The 21945-nt window shown below is 33.3% G+C and overlaps 3 protein-coding genes across 3 annotated transcripts; 2 read left to right on the top strand and 1 right to left on the bottom strand.

The window, feature by feature from the left end:
• Positions 1 to 422: 422 nt before the first annotated feature.
• LOC108202483 (UPF0603 protein At1g54780, chloroplastic) lies at positions 423 to 3821 on the top strand. Its single transcript, XM_017370885.2, has 3 exons — positions 423 to 1024; positions 2188 to 2380; positions 3360 to 3821. Exons 1-3 carry the CDS (start codon positions 608 to 610, stop codon positions 3605 to 3607), a joined length of 858 nt encoding a protein of 285 aa, XP_017226374.1. The 5' UTR covers positions 423 to 607; the 3' UTR covers positions 3608 to 3821.
• A 69-nt stretch (positions 3822 to 3890) lies between these two features.
• LOC108202481 (GDSL esterase/lipase At1g54790) lies at positions 3891 to 5797 on the bottom strand. The gene is made up of 5 exons (XM_017370884.2): positions 5457 to 5797; positions 5124 to 5324; positions 4836 to 5002; positions 4474 to 4744; positions 3891 to 4256 (listed from the first exon to the last, which is right to left on the bottom strand). Exons 1-5 carry the CDS (start codon positions 5692 to 5694, stop codon positions 3988 to 3990), a joined length of 1146 nt encoding a protein of 381 aa, XP_017226373.1. The 5' UTR covers positions 5695 to 5797; the 3' UTR covers positions 3891 to 3987.
• Positions 5798 to 7732: 1935 nt separating this feature from the next.
• LOC108202480 (uncharacterized) lies at positions 7733 to 21521 on the top strand. Its single transcript, XM_017370883.2, has 10 exons — positions 7733 to 7952; positions 8044 to 8113; positions 10422 to 10562; positions 12627 to 12690; positions 12794 to 12863; positions 13719 to 13803; positions 14170 to 14226; positions 19927 to 20031; positions 20266 to 20336; positions 20962 to 21521. Exons 1-10 carry the CDS (start codon positions 7852 to 7854, stop codon positions 21407 to 21409), a joined length of 1212 nt encoding a protein of 403 aa, XP_017226372.2. The 5' UTR covers positions 7733 to 7851; the 3' UTR covers positions 21410 to 21521.
• Positions 21522 to 21945: the final 424 nt, after the last annotated feature.

Genomic DNA, 21945 nt, shown 5'->3' with positions numbered 1-21945 from the left:
AATAAATAATGTGCAATTTCCTACGGACATGTAGAGGTTCGACAAATTTAGTCATCCATAGGAGGTTGACTAAAATTATAGACAACGGCCGGGTATGGTTGGAGTATGAGTTTTTAGAGAGGTTGGCTAAATTTTTTATTTTTAGTATGCCAACTCACATTTTACCTAAGGATTTTCGATGGTGGGAGATGCTCTAATAATACAAACATTTTCATTAATTATCTAAAAAATCACTTTCATGAAAAAATACATATTATTCTAATATATATATATAATTAAATTATATATAAAAATATAATATTAAATAAAAAATATTATGAGCATAAATATAAAAATATAAGACCTCTTCTAAACAGTTTATATGATAATAATATAAATGTGTAATGAAATTTTTTTACAGTCAAAACCATATTTGTAGTTTCATGGCTGTTAAACGTTATCCATATTCAAATCCTCCCCACCAATCCAAACCCTCCAGAAGAAAAAGTCCAAACCACACACACAGATGACAGGCCAAAGAACAACATAACATGAAGAAATAAAAGTGTAGAATTTTTCTCTAGATATCTCAACTCTTGTTTGTCATATATCACCATTTCTTGATCTCATGGAAACAATCCTATCCCCTCACTCTTTCACTCCACTCTTTACAAACACCAAAACACTCAGTTCTCAATCCTACAAGCCCAACAAGTCAAATTCATTATATTTCTCAAACCCCATTTCTTGTTCAATAAAAAATGACCCTTTTAAGTCTTTGGCAACACCCACAAGTTTGTTTTCCAGTTTGCAAAATGGTTTAGCAGCTTTAGCTATCTCTCTGGCACTCAGTTTTAGCCCTGTTTTACCCTCATTGGCTTCTGAGTTTGATGTACTTAATGATGGGCCACCAAAGGAGACATATGTGGTTGATGATGCTGGAGTTCTTAACAGAGTTACCAAATCTGATTTGAAGAGGTTGTTGTCGGATTTGGAGTCGAGAAAGAATTTTCGGATCAATTTCATTACTGTCCGCAAACTGACAGTAAGTTTAGTATTTTTCGAGATTTTATTAAAAATGTCCGAGTAGTATGTTGATATTGAGGTAGCATGTTACACCTACAATGTACAAAAATGGAAGTGAAAATGGTAACATACAATAGGAATGCTGGATTTTTTTTGTTAATTTTGGTATGTTCCAGGTTGATTTGTAACTTGCAAATTGCAATTAACATTTCGAAGCTAGCAATTGCTTTGGAAAATTTCACATTATTGAGGAAGTGGAATTTTCCACATTTTCCAAAATGTGTTTTAAAATTTATCAAAAGACCAACAAGTGTTTCATCCCTTAGCAGAATGAGGACCAACATTATGATTATAGCTGTTGTCGATGAATCAATTATCAATGCCATGTCACTAGAAATCTAAAATGTAATGGCAATATGTTAAGTCATTGGCTTTCCTAAACCAAACAAGTTTGTTTGATAAAATTCCTCAGACAACCTTCTTTATCTCAAGGTATTATGATCCACGGAAATGAATCAAAAATATGATTTCTATACAATTCTATGAAATTATGATCCCTTAAATTTAGGGAAAATAATGATGTTATCCGGGATTATGATCCCTTGAAACAAACATGGGTGTCAGGAGAAGGATTTTATAGGATAATGTAGTATATCTAACGCTCCCCCTTGACTAGGATGATCTCTGGAGTAATTCGAAACTTCAACCTGAGCTCTCTAGATGTCAGGCGGATGAGATCATACAATATATCTTAACACAGCCGTCTTCTTTAGGAGAAGGACTATTAAAAGATACTTTGGAAAATGGTTTGAGAACTAAAGTGCTATTTATTTTTCTTAGTGAAGGACTAACTCCCAAAAGCCGTAGTGATTCGGGAGCCAGATATATGATTTTTTTGAATTTTGTAGGAATGTAAGTTATAATCAGAAAATTAAATGATATGACCAGGTTCTAGGTAAGAACATAGATTTGCACTATACAAAGGAACCATATGTTAATCACAGAGGATGTCAACATTTACAAAGATTGATTTGGATGTTGGTATTTCTCTTGCTGCATAACTTCATTCGTACATCGTGAAAGCGTTTGTATTCAACTGTCCTGTTATCCAAAGCATTGGTATGCAACTGTACTACTGGTTTTGCACTGTTGATTCGAAAAGTCTTGGTCTTTTACTTGTAGAGCAAAGCTGATGCTTTTGAGTACGCTGACCAAGTATTAGAGCGATGGTATCCTAGCGTCGAAGATGGGAATAATAAGGGTATTGTTGTTCTGGTCACCAGTCAAAAAGAAGGTGCAGTGACAGGTGGCCCAGACTTTGTTAAGGCAGTTGGTGATACAATTCTTGATGCCACCGTATCAGAGAACCTTCCAGGTAATAATACATTTTTTTAATTGATATGGGAACACTAAGCTTTGATGCTATTTTCTATATTGAATCCAGCAAGGTATGCAAAAATTTGATCCTAAGAAATTACACTTACTCAGCCAACAAGAAAGTTCGAGAAAGATCATGAACTTGGATCTAGTTGCACATTTATTCTTAGAGTGTAAACAAATTTACCAAATGTTAGCCTAGTTCTCTTAAAATGGCACGTCTTCCTTTGCAATGGAAAATGTCTACTTGGTTGAGAAATTTAACTGTAAAGGTCGGCCACTGGAAGTTAATATGTAGAACTATTGGTTTTCTGAAAGAAAAAGGAAAATGTATGGTGATTAACTTCTGCGTCGAGTCTATTTTGCCATGTTGATGAAAGAATTGACCAAGATTATTCACCGCTTCTTTAGGCACCCCAATCCCTCTAACTTTACTGGGTCCTTCTTCTTATCGAGACTCTGAAAAGCCCTTTGTGACTGCTCTCCTCTTGGAAAGAGAATTGACCAAAATGGGATATACTGAGACAGCCTAAATCTCCCAAGTCCAGTCAAAAATAAGCCTAATATAGTTGTATTTAACAGTATGCAAAAGCAAAACAATCTGTTGATGTCCCAAAAAATCAAAGCAACAGGTTATTACCTTTTCATCTTACAGTTTGGCAATAGTATACCGAATCTTCAACCGTTTGACAGCTAATGACTCCTTGTTAACTTACACTTTTGAATGATGATGGGCTAACCATTAGTTATAAGACCACCATTCTGTCTCGTCATCTGTAATTTGGTTAAAAAAATAAAATCTTATTCGCAAGAAAAGGGAGGAAGAGTTTTAACACATCATTTAGCATTTTCACAAACTAAAATATAAAATTTGTATTAGAGTTAGCAACTGATCACAAGTTTTTTTTAAGTACTTCATTAGAAGTATTGCTTGAATACGTTACCTTTGTTATTGATTCTGAGCTACCTAACTGCAGTACTAGCCGTGGATGAGAAGTACAATGAAGCAGTTTACAGTAGCGCTAAACGGCTAGTAGCTGCCATTGATGGGCTTCCAGACCCTGGTGGCCCTGCTCTTAAAGACAGCAAGCGAGAATCCAATTTCAAAACAAAGGAGGAGACTGAAGAGAAACGGGGACAATTTAGTCTTGTTGTTGGAGGTCTGTTAGTGATTGCTTTTGTTGTTCCAATGGCGCAATACTATGCTTATGTTTCTCGGAAGTAATATTTTTCGAATTTATGTTATTGATAACTACATATTGTATAAAATGCTGTACAAATTTTAACAGTTTGTTGACACGGAACTGGGATCCAGATGATAAACATAGTTTTGGATTTCATGTGAGCTTAAGTTATATCAAGCTGCTTGTTTATATATGGCCTTTTGTCTGTACTCTAAAACTATTGATGAATGATGATTTCAATTACTTTCCAGTGAACTATCATTTATCAATTTTACTGCAGATAATTGTAATAGCTACAGTTCCCTGTAATACTTTGAAAACCACTAACACAATCAATTCCCTCTGTTAAAAATTTGCTTCGCCAATCAACTAAAATATCACTTTGGGGTAACAGATAGTGATAACAGTATAGATCAATTCGTTAGAACTTAAGCTTAATGAGGAAAGGCATTTTGTCTGCGAAGGGCGGATCAGAAAATTTCCCAGTGAGTATTTGTGATGAGACATGTAGATTTGCAGCATCTGTGTAATGAATCCCGTCCCAGTTGACATATTCAGTGTTATCGCTGCATTCTGTTGTGTTAACTGAATTCCCATTCAAAACTTTGGTTTGACCACAGGCGATGCGACTATCATAGTTTAATGGAGGTCCACCATATCCACAACAAGTTTCCAGGGGTTGTGTAAATCCTGCAAATATCAGACTTCCATATCAGTATTAACACACAATTAAGCATAGCTGTCATGTGTGTGCGTGTATTTGGTGTTTTCTCTGCAGTGTTTATGTCGAAGTCATTAACTTTTGAATCAGTACAGAAATCAGCACATTATTTTCCAGACATGTATAAATCCTAAAGCAAACAGCTCGATGGTCTTCGTAGTTAAATATAGTTAAGAAATCACCAACCGTATTTTGAGTAGTTTGCAATGAGGTTAGACTTAATTGTGAAAATGTCGACAAATGTGACAGTTGCATCTGTATATTGCATCCTTAATTTTGTGCAAAGTGCATGAAGCTGCAGGTTGAATAGTTTAGAAGCTTGATTATGTGTGGCGACGCATCCTAGCTCGTCAAGCTTCAATGGATCTGTTCCGAATTTTGCAATATTCTGTGGTAAGCAACCTAGCGGACCTGTATTATGAATCCAAAAAGTTCTTGCCCCTTCATCGTATAGTTTCTGAGCAATAAAAAGAACCACAACTTTAACAGAATTTCTTTTTATCCAAACACAAGAAAATAATGGAAAATCATTAACTGAACTATAGAACCTGGATTCCAGATTCAAATTCTGATAGAATTGTGGGAATTGAACCAAGAACTTGATCCAAAGGCTTTGAGTAGAAACCACCAGCAAGGTCATTCTGTCCAATGTCAACCATGTAAAGCCCCTTCTGAAAAGAGTCTGCTGTCGGAAGGTACTTGTTAAGCTTTCTGGCTGCAGGAAAATCAGGACAACAGAAGTTCTGTTACAAATTTGGTACCTCTAGTCTTGGTAAGGAAAATAGTAGGACAGTATTATGAGGACTTGACCGATGTAATGTAACATATACACGTACTTTTCATTTGGATTTCAAGAACACGAGCCTTGAATCTGACAAACTGAGCAACCTGAACCGCGAAAGAAAATGGACTAACAGAGGATTCAGTGGCCGGAAGTATAGTAGAACCAGCTACTGCGAAATTGCATCCTTTTTTGAAATTTGGCATGCCTATAGCATCCAAGTATGCATTTAAAAACGGCATATCCATGGCATCCACTGAAACAAATTATCTCAAACAATCAGAATTCTAATATAGCATGTAATTGCATCAAGACACTAGATAAAATTCCATTGAAGTTAACACTCAAAGATGCATATGCGGATGAGTTGAACTCATGAACTACTTACTTAAGAAGTCTATAATTAAGCGGCCATCGCTGAACCTCCCAGAAGGGTTCTTGAAGTAAGTCTGTCCATTTGGGGGGTCAAGGCGTTCGCCAACACCAGCAATTAGGCCTCCTGTGTCTGAATTTGAATCCCCAAAGTTGAAAACTGCTTGATAGTTGAAATCAATGGAATAAGAAAGAGGCAGGCAGATCAAGTATATGGTAATGATATGGCTGCAGTACGAAGATCTGGGAGGCATGTTTAGAGAAGAAATCCAGCTTTGTGGTCGAAAACATAACTAACTTGCTTTCATATTAATACACATTTGGTGGTGTGTTTATTTGCATTCTAAGTTACAGCTTAATACTTTGATTTAAAAGAACGGTTAGCTTTATACTTGGGACACACGATTCAATTTAAATACCAGAAAGTCCTTTTCCATAATTAAGAATCATATGAGTATACAACTGCTTTGTGGTTAGAGACAAGGACTCATCAGGTGTATTGGTCATTCACTGTTTATTCTGAATCATGTATAAAACATGGCTGTGAAAACTCATCATACTAATTCTGCTTCTTTTACCCTCTGCAGAACATATACTCCCTCCGTCCCTCCCATTTCTTAACGTTTGGGTTGGGCACGGAGGTTAAGAAATATGTATAAAGTAGTGGAAAAGAGAAAGAAAAGTGGGTGAAGTGGTGGGACCCATTAATTTTTAATGTATTAAAAGAAGATAGTGGAGTAAAAGTAGTGTGAAAAAGAAAGAAAAGTGAAGAAGTAGTGGGACCCATTAACTATTTTGGGTAAGTTTTGAAATGTAAAGAATTGGATGGGACACCCCAAAAAGGAAAGTGTAAAGAAATGGAAGGGACGGAGGGAGTATAAAAGAAGGAGATATGTGGACTCCTCGCAAACAGATTGCATAGTTTGTGAATCCCCTTACGAATTGCCTACATATCATATATGGGAATCAGTCCTGCTTTATTTTAGTTTTTTTTTTTTTGAAAGAAAGATGTTTATATCAGAATCAAGAAAGGGTCTCCAACAAAAAACTCGGAGGAGACCTGAAAATGTTGTAGCAATTTAGCAAACAAGGTATTATGACCATTTTACAAGCCACATTATTTGCTTGCTTTCCAACAAATGCAACAGAGATACTAATTAACGAAAGAAGATGGCGATAACTTTCTAAGACCATTCCAGCCGTGAAAGACTCACCGCCACCCCACACCCCACGAGACAGTGAATTTTGAATCTCTCTTTAGATGAGGCCGTGCTCATCTTACCCAAGAGCCATTTAAGGCAAATTCAATTGATTGCATATCGTATCCTACATAACTCCAGCACTGAGCAGCGAAGTGGCAATTAACGAAAACATGCAAATGGTGTTCAATATCCACTTGACACATGGGACAGATGATAGGAAGAGAAACACCAACCCAACAAAAGAAATGAGATATCAACCTTAAATACCAAGTTTCAACTGAAAAACAATGTTTAAAAGAGCATCACCAACATAAATCTATTTATTTCATAAATAAGTGACCGTAAATAAAAAATATTAAATAAAGAAATGAGATATCAACGTTGAATACCAGGTACTGATAAAAAAGTTTTAAAAGCGCATCACTAACATGAACGTCTATTTATTTTCATAAATAAGTTACGGTTAAGAAATATTAAATAATTGTTGAATATATAATACTTACAAAGTAATATGAATATAATCTTTTCTTAAAATAAGTCATTATCTTCATCGTAATATGTTCTTTATAATTAATTAAATTTGTTTTATTATTGCTAGCTAAAGATTTGAACCTAACATATTTCTTATCCGTTTGGACTTTCAATCCGTAAAAGTCAAAAGAAAAACATTAAGTACTCTAACAAACACAATTTAAATCATAATAATAATATAGAATTGACTTTTCTCACACAGACACAATAATAGTGAGAAAAAAATTCAGGAACAGGAGCAAAATTTATATTACATAACATTATTAATTTCAGAGAAAATAGATTTTTTTGTCAGTCAACTTACTGTATCTTTAGACTTACCACTCAACTAATATTCTTTTCCTTTTACTCACTAATTTTATGTTTGAATTATTTTTTTTGTCACTAACTTGGGTTCGGATTTGATTAGTAGCATTATGATAATTTTTTGTAGTATCATTAATACATAGTGATAATATATAATATTTTGATGATGTGACGTGTGTTTATATATTTATATAAAACAATAATAATATAAAATAAATCAGAAAAAATCATAATTAGAGTTCTAGAAACATTGCTCTCCGTAGATCTCACCTGCCAAACGACGCCTTACTTAAAACCAAAATGTTTTCAAACCGCCGTAATTTGAGCTAAAACCCCTCTCTGTATTACCCAACAGCCAAACAAGCAAAAGCAATGGCCAACACAGAGCTCACGCACTTGGATCCTCCACACACGCACTTAGTCTCTGCGTTTCTCGCTATGGAATCACCCGATTGGTTGCTATCTCTGGCTCGGTAACACTTTAACTATCTCATCTTTCTACATATAAATATAAACTCATTAGTTTTGTTAAAAATATTTTGGATTTTAATTTGTGTTTTCTAGGGTGTGTGGTGGAGGTTCGGTTACGGAGAGCGTGCAGCGGTTTATTTGGGACCACTGTATCAGTAAAGCGGTAAGTTATTGTCATTTTACCCAAACTCGATAAATATACCAAAGCTGTAGAGGTTTTACTGTGCTGAGTTTTGTTTAATTGTACATGTCGTTTTGGGGTGAAATCGGAAAACTAGCTGTTAATACTTAATAAGTGTTAATACATAAATAGTGAAAATGATGGGGGTGTAAATGAGCCAAACGTGTTTGCGAGCTGTTTGAGGTTGGCTTGCAAAGTATATGAATTCGAATTGACAATAGTTGATCAAAGCTCGAGGAATTCGAATGTTTAATCGACTTGGACTTCAAGTTGCTCTCGTGAGGGTCACGAGCCTAATTGAACTTATGCATATTTTTATATTCATATAGGGTTAATCATTCGAATGTATCAAGTGGATCACCGACAAATTTTAAGTCTAATATGAATCATCTATACAAAATTAGAGTACGCTTTGTTAAATTTATATAAAATTGGCTTTAAAATAAACTTTTTTTGTTTAATTTCATTGATGTGGATTGTCCATATAGCAAAATGATGATTAAATAAAAGAGAATTGAAGGAAAATCAACAACCAATCCCATATATCATCTTATATCTTAACTCTCTTTTATTTTATCGTCATTTTGACTTGTTCATGTTAACTTGTTAAGTCATAGACAAATCCATGTCATGGAATTTAACAAAAAAAAAATGTTTATCTTAATGTCAATCTTATGTTAGTTGTACAATTTTAACTAATATTGTGTCCAGTGATACAAAGGAGACCAAAACTATGTCAATTATACACCTGAGACGTCAGCATAAAATAAGTGAGTTAGTTGATTAACCCTATTCATATATTTTAAAAATATATACTTCTATATAGATATATGTTTATTTATATCTGTTTACATGTATATATTTTACATACTTAATCTAGTTGAACTTGAAATAAAATCGAGCCGAACCTATCATATTCAAGATTTAGACAATATTTGAAGAGCAGATTCGAATTTCCGAGCCGACCTTGAACAAATGGAACATTTGTCCACCCAGACTTTGATATTGAAATTTGGGCTTAATCGAACTCGAGCCGAATTGGAACTCCTTGTTTGAGTCGGCTCTGTTCGGTTACAGCCCAAGCTCCAGCAATACAAATAACCAGTTTGTAGGTTAAATGAGTTTGTATTTAAAGGAACATCTATATATTTCAGATTTTAATTTCTATAGATGAGGTGAATGTTGTGAGTTTTTTCCATTGAATTATCTACAGGAGTTTTCTATAAGGATTGAAAATGAATCTAAAGATGATGAATAGGTACTATGCTATAGTGATTGCGGTTCCTAACGGTTTACACAGGCCTGTTCATACTGGATTGCAGCAGGCATTGTTAAGTATCTCTGCCTGGGATCCATTCTGGACATCCAAAGTTTATATTTACTTGACAGTATTATGCACTTATATAATAAGAATTTTATATCAAGTGCCCACCGTTCTTGCCAAAAACTAATAAGTGATTACTGGACTCCACGGGGACTCATTTTAGCCACTAGAACAACTATATATATATCACTATGTTAAATCTTGAAAAATAATTAGCAGAACACTTAATGGAATCCAGACAGACTGAACTAAGGCAGAGCTAAGAGCAATCGAGAAGCCAAAACTAAAATTAAAGAAGAAGAATTGGACATTTATTCTAAACTGGACACTAAGCAACATTCATTCATTCTAAACAAAAATAACAGAAAATAGCAAATGAACAAATATTACCAGAAAATAACAAACACATAGTCTAACTCTGTATATATATTACTATCTTAAAAAATATAATATATATATATATATATAAATTTAAAATTTGATATAAATATTATAATATATAAATCTTATTTATTTATTTTAATTATTGGTTCTGTTCGGTTTTTCTCGGATCGGTTTGAACATAAAAACGAAACCAAACAAGAGGATCGGTTTTTAATTTTCCGGTTTCGGTTTCAGTTTCGGATCAGTTTCATTCAGATCGGTTTTACCCGGTTTTTCCCGGTTTCGGTTTCGGTTTCGGTTTCATTTCGGGTTTTTGCTCAGCCCTAAGCTCCGGTATAATCTCAATTTTAACAGGATACATGTTTTTTTTTTGAAATATAGAAGTTGACATTGTCATTCCTGAAATTATGACAGAGTACCTGCTTCTCATATTTGAAATCTGTACAAATATATATTAGAAATTTAGATTTGAGTTTGCTAAAAGCAAACAAGATTGTGATTTCTTTTGTGGAGGAGACTGAAATTATTTCGAAAAGAACATAGTGATAATTATGTTCTGAGTGTTTGGCAATCTGGATCTAGGTTTCTGAGCAGGATGGGAATTTCTACAGACCTTACTTAAAAAGGTTTCTGAAAAAGCTAATTGCGGAAGTTGAGTCAACAGGCGCATATGTTCTTGAAGAGTTGTATGAACAATATGCTACTTTCATGATTTCTGTAAAGGTAAATTTTTGTTGTAATTTTGCATGATCCGTGATTAGCACTAAAATATATATATATAGAACAGAACATGAAGAGATTTTGCAAGTAGAAATGAATTGACTTACTGGTAAACAAACGCCATATCTCATTTTATGCTGTTTTCTGTTTGAGAATAGTCCTAGTTATCCTACCCACTGCCCTGTCATCTACTAATTTTATTACAGTTCCTTATATATTTAGTGACTAATTTTGTCTTTGCTATTGGCACCCTTTATTTAACCTCGTATGCGAAGATTATTATCCTCTTGAACACATCTTTGGTCCTTCAAGCCTTATTCTGCTCACTCCATACATCCTTGACAGTCCATTCTCCATCAGATTTTCTGTACCCGTCTTGTCCTGTACATAATGGCATAATTGGTGCCAATTACTCTAATGTTAAGGATCATTTGATTCTCGTTATATATATTGCTCATGTGTCTTTTTATCTATTTTTATAAAGATATCCATGTCGATTTATTTTTACCCAGAGTTGTTGGTCTAGACGGTAGTCTGAGGTTTTTGTTTCCATTAAACTCATGGGATCCCCAGCAGTGTTTATATGTTAACATCATTAATTTAGATTTTTATTGTGATTATGATAAGTTTTGTTCTCCTCGTCCACATGTTAAGAAACTCTTGCTTATTGATTATTTGAATGTTGGATCAACCTGATCTAATCAATTTGTTTCTAAGTTGAATTTTTGGGATTGCTGGTGGCTGGTCACTATCAGATTGCTGATCAATTTTTGTGAATACGAACTGGTGTTTGCTATGTAACCTAATTATGACCACTTCTGCTACCATAATCCCTATACAAAAATTCTATACTGAATTATGACTTTCCAATAATTGAGTAAGTGAGGATAAATAGCTGTTTGATAAAGGATTTTAAGATAGCCTAGCAACAAGGTATTCCTCTCCCTGCATGCTTAAAGAATATGATGCATTGAAAACGTGTCACATGCCAAAAGTGTATATATATATACAGATTTTTGATGAAGTAATGGATCTCTTGATGTACAAAGTAAGGATTACAAGTTCATCAATCTGACAGATTAGTAAAGCTTGTAACAAGGACTTATATCAGATTCACTTTTAAGATTATATTAGAAAGTGACTGCTAATTCAAACTTTAATTAAGCTGGGACGTCTGGGCAGAGTTTGTTACTTTTTCTGAAATTATAAATAATCAAATTCAATAAAATTTGCTAGTAACTGCACGAGTAGATATGGTACAGATAAATGAGAGGATTGAACATTATGTTAACAGAATATTACCATGTTAATGAAGGAATATATTACCTCTAGATATTCTCAATGGTCAGAAAATTGCCTTTTGGATGTGTCAATTCGCCTACCGAAGTACCACATTCTTGTCAGATGGCCTAAAACCCGGATTTTAAGTCGATTTTTTTTTTTTTTTTTGCATTTTCTATTGCTTATTTGCAATTTAATGAATTAGAGAGTCCAATCGAATTGGTTAACACTACTGTTTTTCTTATGACTTTCTGCTAGTTTTTGAATATTTGGAAATAAGCTGAGAAGACCATCATAAATTGCTACACTAGATTATTCAGAAGTTCGAGCAAGTGTTTGAGTTGCAGCAAAATTTTGGATTGAAATATGAAGAAATAGTGAGGAGAATTCACAATTTTAATTTGAGTTTCGAGTTTAGACTATAGATAAATCACAGTTACATTGAGGTAAATCAATTTGGAATTCTGTTATGCTAAAGTATAAATGTTATGATTTGAGATGAAATTTTAAGAGAAAACAGTTCAAATTACGATATCTGAAACTGTGGCAAATAAAGAATGATGAAGTATTGGGAACACAAATGTCATCTTTCTCTGTTACATCACATTCTTTGAAGTATTATGACTTCATGCAACAACTAGTGACTTTACACTAATTTATACTTTACTATTCCCTGATGCTAACAGAAATTGTTCGCTAATTCATGATTTTTATGTAATTATATTCTTGAGCTTCTTTTTTTTGTTATTTTTTAAGTTCACAACTTAAGTATGTTTTTTGCTTCAGGATGATGATATGGCAAAGGGACTCTCAAAGATTCTGAAAAGAGTTTCTTTTCTTTTTCCTGATGGTCAGTTTATATGCCCCCTCATACATTTAAAATAATATCAACTACCATATTACAAGTATTTAGATTGCTTGGGTTTTTATTTTTGCTTTGGTTTTTCTTTTAGATTGTTCAAAATCTAAGAAGCTAGTGGTTCCATTGCAGTGCTCACTTAACTTGCTTGAAGGAGATACCGGGTATGTTAATTTTTAAGTAGTGTGTGTATAACTATAACATATCATAATGATTCCTATATATCTGTATAATGGATCATAAGATGATCAGTATGAGAAAATGTAAAGATATAAGGGTTTCATTTGTTTGGTGAATCATGACAAAACACAATACATTGATTCCTATCTACATAATGCACCATTAGATTCAGTATTAGTAAGTGCAAAGAAATGGGAGTTCCATTTCCTTCGTGGATTAATGACCGAACCTTGTAGAGTTTGTAAGTAAGCCTTTTTCAGTAGTTATAATTTTATTATAAGTAAAGCATTACTTTTACTAGAACAATGAATTATTCAGTAAAATCAACTTTTTCATGACCAGTTAATTAAATTGGTGAATGCGATGACGTGACATACAAGCTAACTTGGATGTATGCTTGTTGTTTAACAGAAGTTTGTAGTATTTAGCTTTATTTTGATTGACATTTTGCCATTATTTAATCTTTAACGTTTCTCAAGCTATTGCTCCTGAACACTGCACAACATGTATCTTATACTATATGAAAGGGGTGGGAATAATCCCCGCAGAAAGAATTACTAAACCTCATTCAGTGACTGCAGGAAGGCAACTACACACTAAACATTGTTATGTGCAAGTTTTTTGGAGTGGGTGCTTGATTACTTTATATATTGAAATTGTCAGTTATTTCATTACTCTGAACACCCTTGTTCTTTTTTCATGTACAAGTATGATATCAGAGGAGAGTGATGTATTAGTTATGTTGCTTGTAATTATCAGTTGATAAATTTAGTGTTCCATAATTTCATAATATCTGTTATTTAATTCTAAATGGATTGATTGCATTTTTTTGGTTACAGTTGTTCTATCTGGCCGTCAAGCCTTTTCCTGTCGGAGTTTATTTTGTCGTTTCCTGAGATATTCTCTGGTAAATCTTGCTTTGAGGTAAGCCATGCATTTCTTCTTCATTTCTTAAGGTGCCTCGTGAATCATTGATGAGTTTAGCTGTGTTCGGCTTTATCTGAAGTAACAATGCCCCAGACTGACATGATGGATAGTATTATGGTTCTTTCTGTTCATATGTTTTCATGTGAAAATTTATTTTCTGGTTTTGATTATTTATTTTTATGAAACTTAAGGACTATTATGTCTAAGCTCTTTGCTTTAATATGTTAAATAACGTAAGGTTTTTTAAATAGTTTTTGTACTGTCCTGCTTTATATGTATTATTACTAATTTCATGTTATCATACATCTCTTAATTCGTTTTCAACTTATTCCTTTTTTCTGTGGTTTACCATGTGAAGAACAGGTAGGTTCAGGTGTTGGTTTAGTTGGCATATGTTTGGCCCATGTAAGAGCTTCGAAGGCAAGTATCTCTTATGCTGCATCTGTAATGCCTGTAGCTGTTTGATATTAAATATTTGAAAATAATAAATTTTGTATAACTTGTAATTAGGAAGTTATGCATGCTATCATGTTAATTTTTATAATGAATACGTGATGAGTGATGACACTACACTGCTAGTCTCTAGACTACACAAAAAATATTGACCAAGGCCATTTGGCAAATTTGAATATAAAATATATGATTGATAATTTTATATTATATAATTAATAATTTAAATGAGCAATGAATAATAGTGTTTGGTAATTTTTTTAAAGATATCTGACTGATATAAATATTATATTTTATTTCTGTCAATATCATATGTTCTATTTAGTTAATATCACATAACAATAAAAAGTAAGTCATATTTATTTATTATTTGGTAATAAATAATCATTACTATCAGAATTCATTATTTATCTACTATAAACTATAAAATTTTAAAATTCTAATATATGCTAAAATATGTTTTGCCATATTAAATTAGCAAAACAACTTACAGTTATCTGTATATATACAGAGTGGGTGTTTGGGTAAGGCACTTGTGGGCTTAAAAGTGGTAAAAGCCCACTTCCTCTTATCTCATGTCTGTTTGGCAAATTTTGAGAAGCGCTTAATTAAAGTAAAAGAAGCCCAGGAAAAAAGCTACTAAACCTAGCTTTTTCTTCGGGCTCAACTTCTTACTAACAGAAAACAAACTCAGCTTCTTCTGTAGTTCAGCGGCGCTTTTCGTCCTCCTCTCTTCTTCTCGTTGTTGCTCTATAATTAACAAATCACTGGTGGAAATAAATTATAATAATATAAAAGGTCTTATATTATTATAATTATTTTTTAGAAGAAACAAATTATTATATTACAAAATTATGAAACTATACCAACTTATAAGTTAAGTTATCCAAACACTTATAATAGCTTATAAGTCCAAACCAACTTCTCACTTCTAATCCACTTCTTTATTTTAAACAATAAGTCACTTCTTTTATGCTCATCCAAACGGCCCCAGAGTGTTATCCAAATACAAGCCAAAATTAACCTACAAACTAAAAACTATTTACTTATTTATAATCACTATTTTTAACTAAAGAAATCACTAATTTGTACATCACAAAACACTATTTAATATATAACATATCTCTCAAATATAAATTTATACATACATATATATGCAACGATCATCATCTTCACCCGTACTACAATAATGAACCTCCTGCCACCATTATCAACACCTTTTATGACTTGACACCACCGCCTACCATCACTAATAGCTACCGCCGCATGTCACCATAACTTACCACAACTTAGCAACTACTTACCACAATCACACACCTCTTCTCGTCACTTATGAGCATCATGGACCTCCCACAACTACAATTGATCATCAATAATCGACCTCCAATTGTTAACATAAGTAGATTTTCTTATGAAAATTAAAAATTGCTAATTTTACTGTCTAAAATAGTGATTAAATAAACTAGTGATTCATGTAGTTTTAAATAGTGACTGTGGAACTGTTTTTTACTCCCTCTGTCCAGGTTTATGTGACCTGATCAATAATGCACAAAGTTTAAGAAACTTACATGTGGCCAACTTTTTCTTTAAAAATATCATTTGATTTGTGAGTGAAAGAATGAGCGGCAATATTCCCTCTCTTTTGGTCAAGTAACAGAGTAAAAATAAATATGGCGCCATTATTTCATAAAAGATCAGCATATACTCTCCCTTCCAATTACTTAAAATTTCTACCAAACCCATTTCATACATGTCAAACCCATTTCTATATATTAACCCAACTCATTTTATTCATCTACTTATATCCTTAGATGGTAAAACGGTTGACGGAAACTGAAAGGCGAGTTGTGTTTCATTTCTTATTAGAGAGATCAACAAATGGGAAATTAAAAAATGGTTCGATGATTGAAGCTAGTCATAAATTTTCATGTTCTACGAGTACTGTCCAACGAATATGGGTGCAAGCTAAAAACTCTTTTGGTAGAGGACTGCCACTTGATGTATCATCTAAACTAAAGGGCAGAGTAGGCCGGAAAAAGATTGAAATTGATCGGGATGAGGTCTCACAAGTTCCATTACGTCGCCGAACAAATATACGCTCCTTGGCATGTGCTATAAACATGGCTAAATCAACACTTCACCGACGAATCAAAGAAGGAGGTAATATTCGATCTCATACTAATGCCATTAAACCTCATCTTACTAATGAAAATAAAATGACTAGGCTTGCATTTTGTTTAAAAAAACTCAAACGAGAATCATTGGATACAAAGCCTGAGTTTGAGGAGATGTTTGATGTTGTGCACATTGATGAAAAATGGTTTTTTCAAACCAAAGAAACAGAGAGATACTATCTATTGCCGGAGGAAACCGATCCCGTAAGAACTTGCAAGAGTAAAAGATTTATTACAAAAATAATGTTTCTCGCGGCGGTTGCTCGTCCTCAATTTGATGGGGATAACAATATATTGTTTGATGGTAAGATCGAAATTTTTCCGTTTGTGTACAAAGAGCCAGCTCAAAGAAGTAGTTAAAATCGGATCGCCGGCACACTTGAAACGAAGGCATGCACATCGGTTACCAAAGATGTTTATAGATCATGTTTGCTCCATCAAGTCTTACCTCAAATTCGACAGAAATGGCCCCTTTTATCCTCACCAACTATATACATCCAACAAGATAATGCTAGACCTCATATAAGAATTGATGATGATGAATTTATACGTGCGGAAAAGCAAGATGGGTTTGATATTAACTTGGTTTGTCAACCACCAAATAGCCCAGATTTAAATGTACTGGATCTTGGTTTTTTTAGATCGATACAAACACTTCAGCACCAAGAAGCTCCAAAAAATATTGATGAATTACAAGCTGCTGTAGAAAAGGCTTTCAATGAGTTATCTCCACATTGCCTTAATAATGTGTTTTTGTCACTCCAGTCATGCATGGTTCAGATTATCAAGTCTTTTGGCGACAATAGGTATAAAGTGCCTCACATGGGTAAGGGTCAGTTAGCTCGTGTGGGTAATCTTCCTGTGATCATGACTTGTGATGTTGTTGATGTCCAACAAGCTGCTGTTGTTTTACAAACCCAGTAGATACACTAGTAAGAGAACGTAACTTTTGCTATAAACATGTCTTTGGTGGAGGCATGACTTTTGTGTTCTCGAAGAGCATTGTAAAAATATTTGTGTGCTATGGAAAGTCAAGTGTAAGTAAGTTGTTTGTATGGTTTTGGTACTAAAGTATGATAGACTCTTATTCTTGTGCTTGTACGTGTTTTAGTTTAAATGCATGTACAGTAACCACTTGTCTAAGACGATGTGTACTTTTAAAGTACATGATAGTACATTTTATATATTAAAGTTCTTTTCATGAATAGTAGAGGTCACTTTTTTTGGGACATCCCAAAAAGGAAAGTAGGTCACATAAAATGGGACGGAGGGAGTAGTTTATATTTAAGAATTGGTTTGTATTTGATCACTAGCCTACACACACACTGTGAAGTGAAATAGTAAACACGTCAATAGGTTATTAGGTGATATATTGTTCTCTTTCTTAATCATTTGGCTAATTTTCCTCCTAGCACTAATGATGTGCTCCAGAGATTTGTGCCGAAGAGAAGAGAACAGAAATAAAAGAAGCAAAAAAAGTTTAAGAAATTTTCTCTGGTATGCTCCTTAGTTTTTTGTACAATAGAACAGAAAATTTTGAAAAAAAAGGATAGAGGGGTAATATTTTAGAAAGTTATGTGCGAAAAAAAGGGGGGCTAAAATTTCCATGGAACACAAAGATAATAAGATTAAAAACATATAATAAAGTTAAGAGTATAAAATATTTAACCTTTATATTAAGAATTGATGCTACCAGATAATAATAATAATATTTTATAAATGCTCAAATACTGAGGCAGATATTGACATAGAATATAAATGTATTTATATGAGAATAGCGGGAACGTGATATTAAATTGTGTTACTCCGACTCGCCTGCTCTGGCGACTGTACCTGTATTGGCACGACACGACATGGGACACGACACGGGATACGGGTGGTATTCATCCATTGAAAATTCGATAATATTATTCTGTCGCTGGAAAAGTTGAAGGTCGTCGGAGCAATCTAAATTAATACTCGCTAGAAATAAGTCGTTTTGAGGAGAGACGAGATGTTAAAGATCGAAAAGAGGAAAAAAAGATTTGAGAGATGAAAAGAAAAAATGGATGAAGAAGAAGATGCATATGTATATGCGTGTGGATACTAGCTGCATAAATATCATAATGTATTTGGACTTGATTTAGTCCACATTCATTTTGAATATTATAAGTGGAAACCAGCTGGCATCCACTTACACTTGCCTTTTAAACTCTTGTACAATTAAAATATGTTATTTTTGTTTTTGAAAGTATTAAGATGCATATGTGTTTTTTTGAAAATAACATTGAATATAATAACAATGAATAAAAAAAATTATTTATTCTTAACATATAAAAAATATATCATTTATTTAAAATTTACTGTGTCCCCGTACATGTGTCTAAAATTTGGACAGTTTCCCTGTGTCCTCAATTTTCGACATTAACGAATCCGACAGTCGAATATGTGTCGTGTCGTACACTACGAACCCGAGTCTGAGTAACTTAGATATTAAGTGTAGCATAATGTTGTTGTACTTCCAACGTGTTATCAAATATCAAATAATATATATATAAATCAAATAAATTAATCTGTTTGAATTTATATGATACATTAAATAATAAAAATTAAATCTATGGTATATTAATAAAATATGTGCTCCATGGCGTGCAAGCCTACAAACCAGACATAAAAATTTGTAGATGCTAAGAATTATGATAATTTGTCCAACCTATTACCTATGTAAAATGTGCTATATTTTCTGATTTTTGTACCATATTATAACTGTGGTCATACTGGTTCAAACTTAAAGTATAACTAATTACACTTGCAAATTTTTGTATGGATAACTGATGGGATGCTTTTCTTTTTTTATTTGTGCTGAGTACTGATGGCATGCTTTGATGCCACCAATAGCTAATAATATTTTGCTGATTAATGCTAGGGGTACCAAATGTGGTACCAAAAAAGTTCCCAAATGTCATGGCGTTGGTGACATTGCAGTATGTTTTATTTGACTATACTTATATGAACAAGGGGGGCTCATCACATTTGATAGAGCTGTGGCCAATTAAATTATGCCACATGCCATTTGGGATCCATTTCGGAACCAGTTTAACACCTTGAACATTTTCCTTTGCACAAGTACAGTTTATAATTATAAACATGAAGCAAAACAATGTCGTAATAGAAAGAAAAAATTGAATGCTACTTCCATTTAATTTTCGTCATATAGGGAGATAGAGCTGTTTTCAAAAGAATAAGCATGATTTATGCAAATGCAAAAATGACTAGTAAATGATCCAGCACTTCATGTAGGTTTCCAGACTAGTGATGATAGCGCAGCATCTTTAACATTCACGGTGATGCATAGCTTGTACTTAATCGTTTGTGAAATAATTATTTTGTATTACTGTTAATAATTATAAATCAGTGTTAGGATTTGAAATTTGAATAGATATCAGTTAGTAGTTACCAGAATCCGTACCAAAGCATAATAGATGTGTAAAATATTTGTGACTGCTAATTTTTACAGGTTACACTAAGTGATGGTGACTTGTCCAGCCTTGCAAATATGAGGCTTAATCTCGACCTGAATCAGTTAAATCTGAATATTGGTTTGCTACAATCAACTACAGAGGTGAGAATATTGGTTAGGCTGATTAGATATCTTGATTATGACATTTATGGAGCTCGGAGATAATCTTACGACATGTGATACGTGAGAAAAGAGATAAATTCTATTATCAACTCACTTGTTAATTTTACTATAAAGGTTGACCAACAAACTGATAATATTACAATATGCCCTAGTCAAAGCTTATATAGCAGAGCAACTGAAGAAGGGCAGAGAAGTGACTACAACTTTTTTCAGGTGAAATGCAAGTATCTTCCCTGGGAATCTGCATCAGAGTATGAACTCCAGGTCATCATGCCAGATTTAATGTAAGTACTTAGTTTTATATCTGTAATGTAGGATTTATGATATGTTTTCACAAGTTTTTGATATGTAGGATTTTTGATATATCCTAAGTTAGTGTCTTTTGACATATTTTGAACTTTTCGTTATGGCTGACACATTAAACTACATGCCCTCTTTTCTGAAGTAGATTACCCATGCTGTTGTGTTGTCACAAAGTAAAGGCGTCTTCAACTCTGTGATGGAGGAAGTAGAAAATGGACTAAGATGCAACAAACGCAATGTGACCTATTGATTCTGAAAAAGAAATTAAATTATAATCAACTGAGGCAGTTTAATACTTTAAATGAGTGTTGATGACATTAACATCCACATGGTATGGACTACATCTGTTATTTGGTTATCAATTTTCACTTTAAAAGTAGTGTAGTGCGAAGAGGCTTATTCGGCAAACATTGTCCAGCAGTTTCTATGGATCACTAGAACTTGAGGTCTATATTTTAAATAAGGTATATAAATCTTTTTATAATTATGCAGTATCTTAATTTGCTGCTACATTTAGTGATAAATATGAACTCACCAACATCTATGCATCATTGAACTTGTTATTATGAGTGAATTATTGCAATTTTTCACTTGCTCTTTTCACAGTTTGGGTGCAGATGTGATATATGATCCGTTGTGCATTCCACATCTTATTCGGGTGCTTTCTATTGTTCTGAGCCAAAGAAAAGCACACTCCCATGCACCTGACGAAAATTCTGAGCACTTGCATGATGAAAAAATCGCTGATTGTGAAGAACAAGAAACTCTTGATAAGCATTTAAGAGAGTTTGATTCTATGAATGGCATGTCCCTATGCACAAGTGACAGGAGTTCAGATCATTGCTTTCAAGCATCTAAACAAGGACCAGTAGCATATATTGCTTCTGTAATACGTAATATTGACACTTTTAATTATTTTCTTACAGTAGCAGAACAAGCAGATCTCACTGTAACAGACCTGAGCGAGAAAATTCAGGTGCTTAATCTACTTCCATACATGCAGTCATATCAGCGATCCAATGTAAAGTTATTCAGCATATCTTATTCAGGTTAGTGACTGTATCAACTAAACTGCTTTACAGTTCGCTAAAACTGGATTGTTATACTGGTTAGTCTGAAGATGGCATTTGTATTGCATTTAAGTTAATCAACTGCAGACTTCCGTAGTTCCTTTTGGTAAATAAACATTAATTGACTATTAAAATATTATATCATTGATGCCACACTCTATTTATTTATTTAGCGGTGTCATAGTATTTTTGGATTGCCTGGTATCATTGAAAATATCATAAATTGTAATTAACTTTACAAATTACTGGCTAATGAAAATGACACTGAGCAGTAAACTGATACGTACAGGTTGCTAATGGGTTTAAGTTAAGAACATACTGACATTACTAAAAAAATATTAGTAGTATGATAGTGTTATGAATATTCCTTGTGTAATTATTGTTTGATAGAATTGATGATACAAATTCTACATCAGTGGAGTTGAAGATTCTGATGAAATATAGTGAAAAATTTTAAAAGGGGTCCAAGTTAATTCTATCGCCCTCCTTCCCAAATCCTAACCTCCACTGAAGATTTTTG

Source organism: Daucus carota, chromosome 9 (genome assembly GCF_001625215.2).
Source record: "Daucus carota subsp. sativus chromosome 9, DH1 v3.0, whole genome shotgun sequence".
Taxonomy (NCBI): Eukaryota; Viridiplantae; Streptophyta; class Magnoliopsida; order Apiales; family Apiaceae; genus Daucus; species Daucus carota.
The sequence above is the reverse complement of the archived record's forward strand: the minus strand, read 5'-3'. Positions and strand labels throughout refer to the sequence as shown.

Excerpts from the sequence above, each read along its gene's own strand:
- LOC108202483 (XM_017370885.2), top strand. The coding sequence starts at position 608 with ATGGAAACAATCCTATCCCCTCACTCTTTCACTCCACTCTTTACAAAC. Across the intron at positions 1,025-2,187 it reads TTACTGTCCGCAAACTGACA|AGCAAAGCTGATGCTTTTGA; the intron begins GTAAGTTTAGTA and ends TTTTACTTGTAG. Across the intron at positions 2,381-3,359 it reads CGTATCAGAGAACCTTCCAG|TACTAGCCGTGGATGAGAAG; the intron begins GTAATAATACAT and ends ACCTAACTGCAG.
- LOC108202481 (XM_017370884.2), bottom strand. The coding sequence starts at position 5,694 with ATGCCTCCCAGATCTTCGTACTGCAGCCATATCATTACCATATACTTG. Across the intron at positions 5,325-5,456 it reads CTTAATTATAGACTTCTTAA|TGGATGCCATGGATATGCCG; the intron begins GTAAGTAGTTCA and ends AATTTGTTTCAG. Across the intron at positions 4,257-4,473 it reads TGCAAACTACTCAAAATACG|GATTTACACAACCCCTGGAA; the intron begins GTTGGTGATTTC and ends TGATATTTGCAG.
- LOC108202480 (XM_017370883.2), top strand. The coding sequence starts at position 7,852 with ATGGCCAACACAGAGCTCACGCACTTGGATCCTCCACACACGCACTTA. Across the intron at positions 7,953-8,043 it reads TGGTTGCTATCTCTGGCTCG|GGTGTGTGGTGGAGGTTCGG; the intron begins GTAACACTTTAA and ends TGTGTTTTCTAG. Across the intron at positions 10,563-12,626 it reads CTTTCATGATTTCTGTAAAG|GATGATGATATGGCAAAGGG; the intron begins GTAAATTTTTGT and ends TTTTTGCTTCAG.